The following is a 17,645-nucleotide window of genomic DNA, read 5'->3' as shown; positions in this document are numbered from 1 at the left end:
GAGACAGACAGAGGTAGAGACAGAGAGAGAAAGAGACAGAGATAGAGACACACAGAGACAAAGAGAGCTGTCTAAAAGGATTAAGGGAATTAAAGAAGGGGGATTGTTTTGCAAGGCATTACCAGCTTAAGAACATCAGGACTGAAGTATTAATTTATGGAAAATGATGTTTTTGTTGAAAGCTGTAATTGCCATTTAGCTGAGGGCAATGCAATGAGCACTCCTCATTTATTCTGCTTGTTGTAATGGCTTCCATCATTTTTCTTCTTCTTTTGGTGATGTTGGTTGGCGGTGAAGCAGCGTTCAGGGGGCGATCGATAGAATTGCTGGTGTGTGGGAGGGTATCCACGGCCGAACAAGATCCAGCGGTGTGGTATGGTTTGGCCTGGATATCATGGAATTGCGGGAACATTATTTTGTGTGTGGGTGGAGCCATGTTTCTGGAGGAAGGGGAGGGAGGGAGGGAGGGAGAGAGGAGAGAGAGGAGAGAGAAGGAGAGGGGAGGGAGGGGTAAATGGGGAGGGGGGATGGAGAGAGGGTTGAATATAATGTGTTGTAGTTAAAATAGAAAGCTTGAATGGAGCTAGTGTTGAAAATGAGGGAGGGGAGGGGAGGGGAAGGGGGATGGAGAGGAGGGGAAGGGGGATGGAGAGGGGGATAGAATATCATGTGTTGTAGTTAAAACAGAAAGCTCAAATGGTGCTAGTGTTGAGAATGGTTGAGGTTACCTCTTTTTAATGTGCCTCCTCTTGAGTGAGATGGTAATGCTTTTGACTTCATAAAGTTAACCTGCTTTTGTAGGTCGCCACTTGACAGGTTCTTAGGCAATATTGCAATGAGAAATAAAGATAGGAGCGGTGACATTTTGTCTGAAAGCTTCTAGGGTAGTAACTCCATTTGAAAGCATATGGGTTAATGCCCTTCTGGCTCTCTGCTAACAAAGTGTTAAAGTGGAAGAGAGAGGAAGAAAGAGATACAGAGAGATTTAAGGAAAAAGATTTTGAAGTGGGTGAGAGAAAGAGATGAAGAGAGAGAGATAAAGAGATGCAGAGAGATTTAAGGAAAAAGATTGTGAAGTGGGTGAGAGAAAGAGATGAAGAGAGAGAGAGAAGGGAAGTTAGAGAGATATATAAAGAGAGGAGAGAAAATGTTGAATCAAGAGAAAGAGATGAAGAGAGGAGAGAAAATGTTGAATCAAGAGAAAGAGATGAAGAGAGGAGAGAAAATGTTGAATCAAGAGAAAGAGATGAAGAGAGAGAGAGAAGAAAAGTTAGAGAGATAGATAAAGAGAGGAGAGAAAATGTTGAATCAAGAGAAAGAGATGAAGAGAGAGAGAGAGAAGAGAAGTTAGAGAGATAGATAAAGAGAGAAGAGAAAATGTTGAATCGAAAGTGGTTAGCAGGGGAACAACACAAATTCCATACCTTAGAAAATTTGTTGTGTATCAAAATCGACCAGGCTCATCATATTTATATTAAAATCAATCTTTTTGCAACTTTTCCCTAAAATTTTCCTTCAAATCAAACTTCTTTGCAATTAAAGATGACTATCGATTCATTACTCCACATTGACTTTGAAATGATCTGTGATATTATTGAAATAAACCTCCATTCCTCTTTCGATGCGGCATAGCCATGATGTATTGGTTAAAAAAGCATTTGATTTCTTTCTTTGCAGCTTTTGCACAAATCCAATATCAAAACAACCCTCTTATGGGCATAAACGCTTCAAGGCTTCATTGATTCAGTATTTAATTCTCCTTCTTTCCCATCTTTCTTTTTTTTGTTTCATCTTCTTCTCCGACATCTCCGATACCATCCTGATCAATACCATCTCCATCATCAACGTCATCATGTTGCTCTATACAATACATGGCTCTATTACCTACCCTTTTGGCTGCTCCTCCTCGCTTCATATGGTTTTGCACATCTTCGCCGGTTGGTCCATCTGCCCACCTGTGTACATTCATTTTTCGCTGCTCCCACTGATATTATTCTGCATCATTGCTTTGGGATGAACAGCAAACGTACCTGGAATGGGTGAGTAGAATCAGCGTAAAATTGTCCATTCTTTTTCTTGAGACCAACCAGCCCACCCCAAAACAAAATAAAAAAATAAAAAATTCAGATGTTTGCAGATTAAAAAGCAAAAGTGAAACCAAAGTTTGTTACATACCACAAATATTGGCTCTGAATTAATGCTGTCCTGACAATAGTTTATTCATTACTCACATAGGTGATCAAACTTGGAATATAACCGAATATAACCGTGTAGGAGTGATATTTCAAGCTCATGTTTTTAATATAGTATTTTGACTTGGAAACCAAAATGTTCAGAGCAAAATAAATAATGATGTTTGGTACCTTTCAGACATTTGCTATCTTTTAAGGTATATTCGAATTAAGAAACTCTGTATGTTATGACGCCATAAGGGCTCGTTTTTTATATTCAGTAAAAACGGTATACTGTTATTTGAATACTGTTATCTTATTTTACATGGTATTTCAAGATGTAAAGATTATGTTTATCAAAGGTAACAAGATTGAAATAAAGACTTGTCTCTGCCATATCATACAGACAAAAAATGTAAAGAGAAATTATTTACATTTCATGATAATGTCATATATTTGCTCATCATTTAGGCATTTGAAAGTGTTAATAATTAAGATAACTTATAAACAAATTCATTGGAATCATATGTATTTTTTAAAGTTTATGAATTGATTTGAAACACTAACATTAAACTTTACAATTTGAAATAGATGAAAGACTTGAAGAATCGAGGAGGATTGGGCAAGGTGCGGACTTTCTTGTTTGGACGTCAAGGAGCAGAGCGCCCTCTAGAGGACAAAGAAGACCTAGACGAAGGTAAGCAACAACAACAAAAGTTTGTTTTCCTTTGTGACATCTGTTGTTTTATGTGTTGAAAATGCAAGAGGTGTGACTATGTTTTATTTATTTATTTATTTATTTATTCATTTCGGTTTGAAAAGACATATCAATATACATGATTCAAAGATCCAAGGAGCAAAACATGTTTACAAGTAATATAATAAAGTTATAGATATAGTAAATATACAATACTGAGCCAAACAGACAGCTGTAACAAGTACAAGATGGCAATGAAGATGTGCTGGTTTGAAAATAATACAACTCACTGATGTAAATATGAGAATCTGAATACTTTTATATTGTCCTTTTCCCCCTTTTTTCCATCCATGTTCAGAAAACTAGTTTTATTTGTAAAAATCAAGTATTTTGCTCAGAACAAAGTCATAAGAATCTTTGTAATGAGAAATTAGAAAGATATTTATCAACATTTCATGGTTTATTATTGACAGGACAATGTACCTATTGATTGCTTGAACCTACCTTGAATTTGAGAGTGCATTTAATGTGTGATGAGTGAATGCAACATTTGTAATATTTGGATAGCTGAAGAGAGTTTGAAGACATTTTGGTACTAGAATTTGAATTCAATTATATATTGCACATTGTACAAATTACCATACAATGTAAATACATTAGAATTACAACAATACAGCAATCATTGTAATAAAGTATTCTCAAAACAGGGTCAAATTATGATCACATATTTCACCGAGAGATATAGCAAACATGATTGGGCACATTCACCTGGAATGAATTGTTGGGTGGTTGCTATTTTCTCTTTATGAATTAAGAAAGACAATTTTCTTGGGTTAAGTTGTTCTTTGAATCCATTATGTTTTCAGGAATTCGTTTTCGAGTGATTGTCCACAAACATAGGTGTGAGTTTTAGGTCTGCTGCATGGCATGTTCTAAGGTGCATGTCTCGTTGATAAGATCACTCACACAAATATCCATATGTGGGACTGATATAATTTGTTTTGGAGAATTGTTCAGCCAGCTCACACAGATTTGAATGCATGGGAATGCAGTTTTCTTTCAAATTAAGAACCCTAATGCAAGGACGGGAGCCAAGAATACTGCATGGAATAATTGTGAATGAGGTAGAAAAGTTGCAGAAAGTTAATATGAAATGTATTTTATCTAGGAAGTTTTTGATAAAGTTATATTCAGATTTTTGAAAAAGCCCACAGAAAATTGGCCTCCACCAGCATAAAATAAATAATGATAATAATTATCCTTACTTATATAGTGCCTAACACTTACTTTATCAGAAGTCTCTAAGCGCTCTACAATAATGCAGAATAATTACCCTGGCTTTAGCAGTGCAGCTGTTACGCGCGCTGCGTTTCAAGGAATAAAATTCCTACCAGGTAATCATTTTCTTCACCTGGGTGGAGTGTGGCAAATGTAGATCAATGTCTTGCCAAAGGACATTAGTGCGGTTGTCAAATGTCAGAGACATTCTCGAATAATCATGCATTGCATGGTATTGAGACCAAATGAATACTTGAAGAGGGGAACATGGAATCATGAAAAACTCCTTAAACTAATTTGCATCATATTGTTAATTCTAAATATGTAAGTTAATCATGGGTGCGCTATCATTATATATTTTAATTAATACCCTGATTAACCAAAAATGTTTTTAATCAAAAGACCCAAAAATTAGATTCAGAATATAGCATGGATAGCTTGTGAGATTTAAGGCAATCGTTGTGAGTAAAACCTTGCACAAATTTTCATAAGACTACCTTTGAGAGCTAACTAATAATGATGATAAACACAGGCCACAGACTGATTGAGGAGGGATCCAATTGAAATGGAAGGACAAGCCATAATAATAGATGTGGTTTCATCAGCATGACAAGTGTGATAAAAGATAATCTCATCATTCAATAGCTTGTCACTATTAGGGATAAAGTGTGATTCATTTTGCAGCACGTTGTTATCAAATCACTATTGTATCGTCGAAAGGCAAATTGGCAAATTTCTTTTCACTCTCTTGTTTGGCCAATTTGATTTTCACTTCGATGATTGAAATGTGTGATTGGCAAGTCATCATCATTGCATTGTGATGATTAGTTTTGCTTGTGCACTTGAATATAATTTCGTTTTATAACAGTAGGGGAAATTAAATTTGGGGCTGCCCTGGTTTTCAAAATGACGGATCTTCAATTTGATATATTAATTTCCATTTTCCAATAAATTGAAATAAAAAGTAATATTTGCTGATCTTTTTAAAGTAATATTTGCTAATCGTTTTTTTAAATAACAATTAAAAAAAATAAAAAATTCTAATATGGATTCGTATTTCATATATGGATAGAAAGAAACAAAAAAAGAGGTTTACAAATTTAAAACCATCAGGGAAATTGAAAAAAAATATCTCAATCTTTGTTGGTATTCCCAAAAAGAACTTCAAGTTTTCAGTTGATGATATTTTAATGCATGAGCATTTTCTTCTTGCAATTTGTTTGTCTTTCGTTAAGAACAAAATGTGCCTTCATGACAGCATTTTGGGCAGTAGCATATTCTGCATCACATCTCTTTGTTTGCGCATGTTTAAGACTCTTTGTCAATTATCTAATTTGAAAATATTAGATGTAAGACTTTTAAACTTGACAAATATAAGGAGGAAAGGATTAGTCCTTAAATGAATCTAGGTACCCCCCCCCCCCCCCAACACCCTTGTCAAGAAAATGTTTTACCTCATGTGGCGGTCCAGGCAGCAAACGTGCGTGCAGAGTCAAACGACATTAGTAATGCCCGTTGCCGTCCGAAAAAACTTGCGGGGGTTAGCACCGCGAGACCTTGTTGTCCCCTAGCCGATAATACGCTTGACATACTTTCCATATCCGCTTTCAGTCACGACTGGTCCGAATCTGTGGCAGGCAGGAAGATGGGGGAAACTGGAGATGGAGAGAGAGAAAGGGGGGGGGGGGAGCAAGATATATATATATATATATATAGAGAGAGAGAGAGAGAGAGAGAGAGAGAGAGAGAGAGAGAGAGCAGAAAGATATATTTATTGAGAGAGAGAGGGGGGGGGGCAGGAAGATAGAGAGAGAGTGAGTGAGATAGATAGAGAGAGAGAGAGAAAGTGGGAGAGATAGATAGAGAGAGAGATAGAGAGAGAGAGAGAGAGATAGAGAGAGAGAGAGAAAACAAATGGAAAGATTCAGATAGAATATGGGAGAGGATCAGAGTTTTCTCTCTTATTCTTTATACAAAATTATATGCATAAATATATATTTGTATACAAACTATATCAACCCGCATGATGAAATTCAAAATGCACCAAAGAATTTCCAATTTGTGAAAACAGTGGTTGTAACAGATTAAAATATGCTAAGGCTTGACTATTTGTATAAATGATTTGATAAATTATGATCTATTATTCATTTATTCAGAAAAGCCTTAATGTCACTTTGACATATTGCAATTCTAGTCAAGTTAGGTTTAAAGGTTCAGATGCCTTCAGGAAAGCATTCAATCATACCAGCTCAACTAACGATCCTCATGCCAGCTGCTTGTTTAGTTCAACGTCACAACGCTCATTTGAAGTACGAAGCATGTTCATATTTTCCTTAAATCTAGTAAATATCCACACTTTAAGAACTATTACTGGTAGGCAAAAGATTGTTAAACATAATGTTTATTAATTGTTGACCGGCTTTTAGGCAATTATAGGCACACATTGGAGAATAACTAGATGAAATGATGTTGGACAATACGACAGTTGGACCAAATGGCATCGGACTGATCGGCAAGTCACCATTTAAATTAATACAAACTGCAGCATCAAGATGTTTCATCAGAACCCTACTGTTACATCTAACCCTATAGTAATTCTATGAAATCATATATCACTCTGCCCTACAAAAATGACATAACTAGGTTTCCTCGATGGCGTAATGAATATTTTTCTCGACGACGTAGTGAATGATTTTGAAGTGATGGGTTTGACAGTGCAGGCCCTCTGTGACTCTGTAGGGAGTGCAAACTTATGACTGTCCTGAGAACCATAGAGGAAAATTTGAAGGTTTGGTGATAATTTATGAGCAGAATTGTGTAATGTTTGGGTGTAACTGTACCTGTAGTGCCCTCTTAAGTTTCATTTGATTATTCAAACATGCTTGCTCTGTGCAGTGGACTTGAGCTCCTCTACGGCATGTATCAAGGGGTCTTCAACACATGCTCTGGCAACATTTGCTCTTGCGCTCTCTCCGTCTCTTTCTTTCTCTGTCATTCTCTATTACTTTTATCTCTGTTGGTTCTTCCTCCTATTTATCCTCTATCTCTTGCTCTTTCTCATTTTCTCTGTCTTTTCTTCATCTCCTTGTTTTTCTATTATCTTTTCATCTCTACCTCTGATTTTCCCACCGGATTTTCTCTTCTTTCCCCCCTTCTTTTCCATTCTTTCCCCTTCTTTCTCTTCTTTCTCCACCCTCTCCCTTCTTTCTCCTTTCCCCTTTCCCACTCCTTCTTTCCCCCTCTTTTCCTTCCTCTTTCCTTTATTTCCCCCTCTTCCACTTTCCAACATCTTTCCCCTACTTCCCCTCTTTTTCTCCTTTCTTTGCTCTTCTTTCCCCTCTTCCCAATTTCCTCCTCTTTCCTCCTCTTCCCCCCCCCCCCATGTTTGTCCCTTGCCCCTCCTCCTTCCCTTTCCCCTTTCACCTCTTCCCCCTCTCATCCTCTCTTTCACCCTCTTCTTCCATCTTTCCCTATCCCTCCTCTTCCCCCTTCCCTCCCCCCCTACCCCCTCTACCTTCATCCTCCTCCCCCTCTCCCTCTCTCTTCCTCCTCCCCCTCTCCCTCTCTCTTCCTCTCTCCCAAAGTGACTGTGGTTGAACAAGATGTGTATTGAGTGCCTTGGAGGTAAATAGGGAGAAGGCTAAAAAGTTGAGAGAAACTGGAGCCATCAGGTGCCTCAATCAATACATGATTCCTTGATGACTCGAAGGGAGATGTAGTGTGGATTAGGAGAAAGAAAGAAAGAGAGAGAGAGAAAAAAAAAAGATGAAGAGAGAGAGAGAGAGAAGGAGAGAGAAAGAGAGAGAGGAAGAGAGAGAGAAAGAGAGAGAGAGAGATATGGAGAGATAGAGAGAAAGAGAGAGAGAGAGAGATAAGATGAGATAGATAGATCAAGAAGGAAAGTGAAATAGATAGATAGATAGAGAGAGAGAAAGAGAGAGAGAGAGAGAGACAAAAAAAAAGAAAAAGAGATAAGATAGGATAGATAGAGGGGGTGTGAGGGTAATCGGAACAGGAAAAGATGGTGAGAATAAAATGGACTAATACGTATAATGTCAGAATAAGAAGAAGAAGGAAAATGAGAAGAGAGGGAGAAGGAAGAGAAAGAGGAGAATAATTATAAAAAGAAGAGGAGGAGAAAACAAAGAAGAAGAAGAAGGAGGAGGAGGAGGAGGAGGGAAAAAAGAAGGAGAAGAAGAAGAAGTTTCGAGTGACACAAGCCACCTGGTGCCTCAATCAATAAATGATTTCTTGATTGCCGGTGGGAAGACGCAAGGTGGATTGTAGAAGATGGTAGATAAGATGAAGAGAAACCAGGAGAAAATAGTAAGGACTAAACAGAAACAATAGAAAAGGCAAGATGAGACATTGATAGTGAGAGGAGAAAGTGTAGAAGGTAGGAAAGGGGTTAAACAAAAGAATGAAAACAGGAAAGGAGAGAGGAGAGAGCGAGGGATGGCCGAAGAGAAGAGGAGAGTGAAGATTTAATGTATTATTTTCAATGAAATTTTAGTATAATGATTTTGTGAGGAAGTGATCATAGGATGGAGCAAGTGACCTATATTATTGCTTAAAAAATAATTGAGAGGAGATACAGGAAAAAAAAGGAAGGTAAAGAGAAAAGAATAGCTTATATGAGAGAGAGAATGAGAGAGAGAGAGAGAGAGAGAGAGAGGAGGGGGAGGATGGAACATATGGAGGGGTAGTGGTTTGGTTAAAAAAAGGGAAATGTGGGGAAATTTAAGTGGTTCCTGGAAACCATGCTTACCACAGTTGAAGATTGGATATTGAATTCCACTAGTTCAGGGGAAAGCAGAAGATGAAAGAAAACATTTGAGGAGAGATGAAAGAAGAAAGATGGAGAGAGAGCGACAGTGGCACTTATACTCACTGACATTTCAAAGAAGAAAGGAGAGATGGTCAAAATAAATGATAACATAATAGAAATTTAAAACATTCGCCCCCCGAGTAAATGTTTGCATCGGTTGTGTATTTGAGGAGGGAACTACGAGGTAAAGTAGGAGTTGAGAAACTATGGAGAGAAAAACCGAAAGCAAAAGATGATTTTTGAAGTTCAAGAACTACCAGCCCCCTCAGTAAATGTTTAAATTCAACATTTACTCAAGAAAAAAGGAGAAAAAGATTGAGAGATAGAGAAGGGGGGGGGGGAGAGCTTGATATATGTGAAGATGAATAGAGAGAGATAAAGACAATAGATAGGCATACATGCATAGGTAGAATGGTCAGATTTCAGATGTCAGATCAAAAGTAAGATTTTGTATACCAATAAATGAATGAATAATAAATACAAAATCTACTTTTGATGTGAACTTAGGGTATACAAATCTTATGTAGAGACTGAGTGATAGAGAAATGGAGAGAGAGGAGGGGAAGAAGGGCACATTAAGAGAGAGAGAGAGGAGGGGGGGGGGGGACTGAGAAAGAAAGAGGGGAGGGGAGGAACAAGCAAGGAGAGAGAAAAAAGGATAGGATATGGGAAGAGAGTGAAAGGGAAATATGGAAAAGCTAATGGTGAAACTTAAGATTTTTAAAAGGAATGTGAAATTGAAGAAGAGCAAGTGCATTGCAAGATGGAGAGATAAAAACAAAAACAAAGAGAGCAACAAGGAAAGAACGCCGAAAAGAGCAGAGGTATAGGTCTGAACACGATCGAAAGTGGCATCACGAGACCCTGGGGTATGCGTTGGAAAGTGATGGCTTCATCGTGAAATATGAGACAATGGTCAAGGATGACTGCTAGGGATGACCACTGGTGCAAGGCGGCTGTCATGGCTGGGAGTGGACATGTAGGAGTGTTCGCACACATCAAAATGTCATGATTTGAGATGGGTTTCGTATTATACAGAATTGTATCAAGATGTAAGATATGATGTGATTAGAATCTATGATAAAGATCAAGTTCATGAGCTTGCTGTTATTCCTAGAAGTAAACATCAAGGACGGTTCAGACACACACATAAAAATATTACGATTTCAGCAAGTTATTCATTCTACGGAAACGTACAAATGGAAATCATTGAGATGAAATTTGATTACCGGTAGAACCTATGATGATGATCAAGAATGGCTACTTGTGTGAGCTAGCTGTTATTCCTAGAAGTGGGCATGAATGAATGTTCAGGCATTTCAAAACTTATTATTTGAAACATATATTTTATATATAAATATAGTACTGAAAGTATTAATATATAATGGCTGTCATTAGCAGAAGGTGAACTGAAATTAACTTTGAAGCACGTTCTTGTAGAGATAAAACCATAATCTGAAGAAGATATGAACACAGCCAATGACATTTTGAAGAAAAAAAATGATGATGTTAAGGAGGTGTAGGGGGATGGGGGCTGTCATTAGTAGAAAATGACATGAAGTATTATTTAGAAACATGTTCTTTTAGAGACTAAACCACAATCTATAGAAGATGTGAACACAGCCAATGAAGATAGTCAGGAATGGCTAGTGATATTAGTTGACTGTCACATGTAGAACTGAAATTAGAAGATCGACAATTTGAGACTTCTTTTAAAAAAAATACACTAATTCATTTACAGTATTGACATTCTGTTGTTATGCAAACTGAAATCAATGATAAATCAATGGTAAATTAGAACCTGAATACCTTCGATTGAATCCTCTCCTCACAGAGAGAGAAAAATATGCGATTGATACCCAAAATTGAATGGAAAAAAATCCTACCATGGAAAACTGAAAGTAAATATTTTACAGTGGAATCCTATGCTTCTAGTAAACACACAGAGAAAATAATATAGGGCAAGATTTAGTTAAAATCTTTCTAAAAGCTCTCTCTACAGCGTGAATTCTGCATTCAAACATATGCCATCTCTGTGCCGTCCTTAACTCAAACATTGAGCATTTATATCTCTGCTTTGGGGAGTTCTTTCCAAAAGAAGAAGCAAGAAAACTGATCACCACGCATTTCTCCGAGCGGTAGTTAACCATGCATTTGCTAAAAGCCCAGAGTAGATTAGAAAACATCTCGGGGTACGTGTTATGACTTTACTATTCCCATGGCAACAGATAACTTGAAGATGCGGGGCATGTAAGTTCAGGTTTCGTGCTTAAGGCGCGGAGGAAATGGGCACTGCCTTAAATGGAAGCTTCTCAGTCTGCTAGAGCGAGGATTGGTCAGCAACGAGTGAGTTTCACCTGTCGAGCAAAGCGAGGTTCAAGAACAGAAATGTCACTCACTTTGCAGCGAGATGATTTTCTTGTTCTCTCCTATGTCATGCATACACCTCTCTCTGTGTACGCTTGGCAAACGATACGAGATAGATATCTCCATGCTCTATTCAAATGTTTAACACTTTTACTTGAATGATATCAAAAGGTGCTCTGAATCGTGAAAAATGGTGCTTTTTACGAAGGCTTTTAGGCTGTATCAGAGTCCATTTTCCATTCCCAATGAAAGTGCTTGCATCAGTATTTTTCACGCTAAAAGGTTATCATAGTTGTTAACTTTCCAGGATATATATGAATGCTTCAAGATGTGTAAGGAATATATAACATGTGTTGACGAGAACACAGTTACATATAGTTAATCGCAAGGTTGTGATGGACTATTTATGTTTGAGCATCAATATAAATTTTACCTTTACAAATTGCTTTTAATAGTAAATTGCTCAGGCAACTGAAAACATATTTTTGAGGCAAAATGACAGGATTATTATTGGGGGAAAACCCTGAGATGCACACAGAGAAAGAGGTTCTTTTAAAGTGGTATAGCTTGATTTTATCGTTTAAAAGTTGAACATTTATTTAATTTGTTTTGGAAAGTGTATTCTTAATATTTTCTCTGTTATGTCCAAAAAAGGAATATGTTAAGATTTCATTAAACTTATTTGAATAAGATAAGTGCCAGGCCTTAAATTAATCGACGGCCATCGACGGCCAGGCCGTCGATGCCCCTATGACTGGCCGCGGTGCCCTCCCAAAAAAAGATATATTCACGGCCAAAAAGGCCGTGCCCTTTTTTTCAAACTGGCCGACGTGCCTTTTTTCCAACTGGACGTGCCCTTTTTATTTTAAATTTGCGCACATAAAACCACCAATTGCGCCCATAATCATCTAAAACTAGACGGCAAGGCGCAAGTGTTTTCCGTGAAAATGCGCCCATAAATTATTAGAACAGTAAAAATACACGAATCACGAACAGTTTGCCGCCCACGAGCTCTCTTCTAGCTTCGTATTTAGTGCTTTAATAAGGCGCATGTGCCGTGAAAATGCGCCCTTTGTTATTATATAGGCAATGCGCTAGCGCATAGCGCACGTACGTACGTATATGCGATCGCATGATATGACGCACGCACGTACGTACAAATCGAAGGCCAGGATCAAGAAAACAAATCGTCAAATGGAGAAATAAACAAGCATTCAAATAGTCATTAGAGATCTGTCGAGGTTTGTTTGTAGGCCTAGTTTATTATTTTATCTCAAATAGAATTTAGAATTATCTTATTAATAAGTTAAGAACACCTACGATGTTCTCGATCGTAGTTACTCTCATTTTGCCACCAGCCGACCTCGCTTCAAAAAGCTACCCCGCCAGCTTCCCATGACGAACGTTTCGAGTCCCGGTAAAATTCCGAGGGTGCATCGGTTTCGCTGGCAAACTTCCAGCCCGACAGCTTCCCACCAAAAGTGGCGAGAGTGTGTGTGCGAGGAACGATTTTGGTTTCGTGAATGCACGTTACGCAACTGAGCTGAGCGTGTCACTTTCAGCTGTCGAATGTCTATAAGGACATTTTTACATCTTATTTCATTAGTTAGGCCTATGTAGACCTTTCTATACAACAGTTAAAAAGATAATTTCTTCAAATTTGCTCCTACTACCGAGAGAGTGGTGGAAGGTTTGTGTGTGAGGTGCGATTTTGATTTGGAATACCCGGCCCGGTAAACTTGCCAATTAAGTCCTTCTGACTTTCGATGTTTGTGAAATTGACAATTTATTTATTCATTTGCTCATCAATATTTTTAGTTACTTTAAAATACTGTTTAATGTGCAAGTTTGATGTTCTTAATCAATCTTTCCTGTTCATAATGTTAAGATTAAAAAGTTATTAAATTGATCGTTCGATCTATTCACATTATGAAATTACATTTGTAGACTCTCTTTGAACTTATGATTAGATAAGCAGCCTATCTGTTTTTGGAAAATTGCCCCTTGCTCTGGTAAATTCCCGTGGCAAAGGGCAACTTAAAAAAAAAAATTGCCCCTTGCTCCTGGCTGCTAAATCTAAGGCTTGCGGGCCGCCGCCTTGTTTGCAGGCGCGTAGCCAGAGTTTGGTGTTTGGGGGGGGGGGGGGGGGGCACATACATGTAATCGATCGAGGTAAAAAAAAAGGGGTCTACAAAATTTCAACCGATCCTGGAAATTTTAGGGGGGGCACGTGCCCCCCCCCCCCCCCCCCCCCCCCCCCCCCCCCCCCCCCCCCCCCCCCCCCCCCCCCCCCGTGGCTACGCGCCTGCTTGTTTGTACCGTAGACCTCTATACATTCTGTGAAGAAGCTGGTGCTAAAAGTCATGGGAAATTGATCCTGCACAAGTTTCATAAAATACACATGACATCTAACAAAAATAGAATCAATTTTTTTGGCCTCATACTCGATGCCCTTTTTGTAAAATATTTTGGCCTCGATGCCCTTTTTGTAAAAATATTTTGGCCTTGGTGCCCTTAAAAATATGAGGTACTCGAGGCCAAACTGGCCTTGCCCTAAAAATGACGAAATTTAAGGCCTGAAGTGCTAACACTATTAAGGCCACAATTATTTAATTTTGGATTTAGTATTCACCGACAATAAGATTACCGGTATTCCATTTAGTAATTACAAGAGGATTCAATTTTTTTCTTCAAGGTTGGGGGGGGGGGGGGGGGGGGATTAAAGAGGTTTTTCAAGAAATTTGCAAAGCTAGAAACTAGAACGTGCTTTGTCTCGCTTTTTTTGTGCATTCCACTTATTTTGTTTATTGTCCCGTTTTAAGAATAAGGTTAAAAGGAACATGATTTGTGTTTTAAAAGACTTTGAAAGATTGAAAGCACTTAGTGAAATGAAATGGATTTGGTGTAAAGAACAAGGGTAAAATATGCAGGGGGAACCAAAGAGAGAGAGAGAGAGAGAGGGGGAGGGGGAGGGAGAGGAAAGAAGATTCGAAAGAAGCAAAGACAAGATGGAGAGAGAGATGGAAGATGGGATGAAAGAAATACAAGAAATAAGAGAAGGAACAGTGCTAAGATACAAAGAAAAAAAACAGAAACAATTCGTCGCTGTTTTCACGAAGTGACGATAGTGAAAAAAAATTGCATTCACTTTACGTTACGATTTTCCTCACTACCGTCACTTCGTGAAAACAAGGACGAAATCTTAAATGATTGTGGTAATGAAAACCTCTTCAGGTAGGTTTACGATGTAATTGCAACACGACCCTTACCCTAAAAATAAACACAACATACATCTATTTGTTAAACATTCATCAATCACGCCGATTAAGACAGCCATTTTCTAAGGTGCGTGTTGAAACATACACCGTCTTCATCATCTTGCCCTTGGGCGATCAAGGCAGAGCATTGTATTTCAATGCTCTGACAATTACCTGTACTACCTCAACCAATTTACCGTTGACATGAAGGTTAACTAATGTCTCATGTTTGCTTTCTTTTGCATGCCTGGCCATTGTTTTGTTTAATCTGTCCAATGCCAAGGGCGGAAAGGAAGGGGAAACCGACCTTTCGTTTTTCAAGGCCTACCTTTTAAGGTCTTTTTCTATAAGATATTTGGCTGACTTGATAAAGTTGTATTTACTGAATTCATGACGGTTGTTCAACCATCCAGTGCTGTCAAGAGAAAGGGGGAAAACCCCAAAAATTGTTTTTCAAGGTTTATTTTTTTAAACCATGAGGTGAATTGATAGAGGTGTGTTTACAGAATTTCGTGACTGTTGTTTCACCCTTTAGCGAGGAGAGGGAACTTTTGATTTTCAAGGCTTACTCTTAAAAACCTTTTTAAAGTAAATTGAGAAATGTATTTACAGTATTCATGACTGCTGTATTGATAGTTACAAGCATTGTATTATAAAGAGGTTCTTAGTTTATAAACCAATCACTGCTTTCGGTATCAATGTTTTTTCATTATATGGACGATAATTCATGATGAAGAATTTTTGCCATTTATTGCAACTTGGTAATGTAGAGATGTTGATATCAAATGAATTCCTGTCATGTTGAAAGTGGTTTAATTTTTTTGTTTTTTTGAACTTTTATATTTATTTTGAATTATTGTATTACAATTGTTGATAGAGGAACACTAAAGGATGATGACTAAGAGAGGAAGGAGATAGATTTATGGAGAATTAAGTGCTTTTCTTTGTATGTACAAGATAATGCCCTCTAGTTAAATATAGAATTCATATGTAGCATCACAACACAACTCTTATTTCCATTTAGATTATATATCAGCTTTTTCTTTTTTGCACCCCCTTCTTTCTCTTCATCTCTCTCTCTCTCTCTCTCTCTCTCTCTCTCTCTCTCTCTCTCTCTTGCTGTCTGTCTTTCTTCAGTCTATGTCTTTATCTTCCTGTAGCTATCTCCTATCTTCCCCCTCCCTCTCTCTCTATCTCTGTTTCCCTCTATCCCTTCTCTCTATCTTTCCCTTTCTCTATTTATATCCCTTTCTCTCTTTCACCCTCTCCAAAACACTCTCCTTTTTCCATTTCTGTGCATTTCTGTCCACATGCTTAAATGACAGTTGTTCCTTGGACAAGTTTGTGCTCTGGTCCTATTCTTGACTTCAACCCTGGACCTACCCCAACTCTAAAACTAACGCTAACCCTAACCCTAATTTTGTCCCATTTGCAATATCTGTAACAAAATATATAGTCCTGAGGAAATGTATGTAGAGTGTAAGCTACATGATGGATTCTCTTTCTCTCTCTCTCTTTCTCTCTCTCTCTCTGTCTTCTTTTCTCTCTCTTTCTCTCTATCTCTGTCTTCTTTTCTCTCTCTCTCTGTTTTCTTTTCTCTCTCTCTCTCTCTCTCTCTGTCTGTCTTCTCTCTCTCTCTCTCTCTCTCTCTCTCTCTCTCTCTCTCTCTCTCTCTCTCTCTCAATTCCTGAGCCTTTTTATTCTCTCACCGGATATGAATATGGGGCTTCTACTCTTTCAGATATAAGATATATTTGCCAGGTTCACTTTCATTTTGCCCAGGGCAGCCAGAATTACTTGTCCAGAGGCCTGTCATCATCAGCTCAAGTTTGCCAAATATCCCGCTATTTTCGGACTCAGGATACTATCCCGAAGCTCAAAATTGCGTTTTCACCAGACCAATGCGTTTTTTACAAACTAGCTCAGACGGGCACAAATTAGCCCGCTATTTTCCAAATAGCGGGATATTTTGGAAACAAGACCAACATTTCTCTGGTTATTTTCTTGACCAAATATCTTACTAATTGCAACTGCAGGCTGATGTAGACGCAAATCAACTGGTTGATTTGCGATCGGGAAAGTTAAAATAGCGGGATATTTGGCAAACTCGAGCTGATGAAGACAAGCCTTATGTTGCTGGATATGAAGGGTTTATGTTTCTTTGTGCTTGAAAGTGGAGGAGATTGAGCTTCTGGGTGTATTGTGCAATCCATTTTATGGTTGTATTTAAAACTTACAGGAAAGTGGGTAGAGTACCAGTATTTACACAACTTACACCTATATGATTTCAGTATGTCATATTTTGAAATTGGAATGTCTTTTCCTAATGACTTCAGTGACTTGTGTTGTCATTCCATGTGCCCCATTTGGGTTTGAAGCACATCTTTTCACAAAGGTGATGATAATTATAGGTTTGGGAGCTATTAATAAAATAGTGTTAGTGTTATTTCAATTTGTCTCTCTCTCTCTGTCCCTTACTTTTACTCTCTAATTCTCTCTGTCATCTTCTCTCCTCCCTCTCTCCTCCCTCTCTCCTCCCTCTCTTCCTTACCTCCCTCTTCCTCTTCTTCTTTTTCTTCTGTTTCTACTTCTTTTCCTCCTCCTTATCTCCCCTTATTTCTCTACGCTTTCCTCTCTTTGTCTTTCTCTCCCTCCCTCTCTCTCTCCTCTCATAAATCTCACTTTTCCTTTCCTTCTGTCTGTCTCTCTTTCTGTCTCTCTGTCTGTCTCTGTCTGTCTCTGTCTGGTCTCTGTCTGTCTCTCTCTCTCTGTGACTATGTCTCTCTCTCCCTCTCTCTGTGTCTCTCTGTCTCTCTCCCTCCCTCTCTTCTCCATCCCCTTCTCTCTCTCTCTCTCTCTCTCTCTCTCTCTCTCTCTCTCTCTCTCTCTCTCTCCATCCCCTTCTCCCCTCCCTATGTCCATTAACAGTGATAAAGGGCTATAAGAGCAAGGGGGCATTTAGAGTTTGACATATGTGACAAATTGGTTGACATTGTGTTGCAGTATTGCTCTGCATCATGCATACGTGTTCAGCATTTGATGCTGAA

General features: G+C 38.3%; 1 protein-coding gene across 5 annotated transcripts in view; it reads left to right on the top strand.

Moving 5' to 3' along the window:
• Positions 1–17,645, top strand: part of LOC100893442 (rho guanine nucleotide exchange factor 10) — a 70,591-nt gene that overhangs the window by 14,739 nt on the left and 38,207 nt on the right. For all 5 annotated transcript variants that reach the window (XM_030986665.1, XM_030986664.1, XM_030986663.1 and 2 more), the window contains exons 2-3: positions 2,022–2,039; positions 2,763–2,868. In XM_030986665.1, the coding sequence (XP_030842525.1) occupies positions 2,022–2,039; positions 2,763–2,868 (124 nt within the window). The remainder of the gene's footprint in view (positions 1–2,021; positions 2,040–2,762; positions 2,869–17,645) is intronic.

The sequence above is a fragment of the Strongylocentrotus purpuratus genome, unplaced genomic scaffold (assembly GCF_000002235.5).
Source record: "Strongylocentrotus purpuratus isolate Spur 01 unplaced genomic scaffold, Spur_5.0 spur5_scaffold_16, whole genome shotgun sequence".
Lineage (NCBI taxonomy): Eukaryota > Metazoa > Echinodermata > Echinoidea > Camarodonta > Strongylocentrotidae > Strongylocentrotus > Strongylocentrotus purpuratus.
The sequence above is the reverse complement of the archived record's forward strand: the minus strand, read 5'-3'. Positions and strand labels throughout refer to the sequence as shown.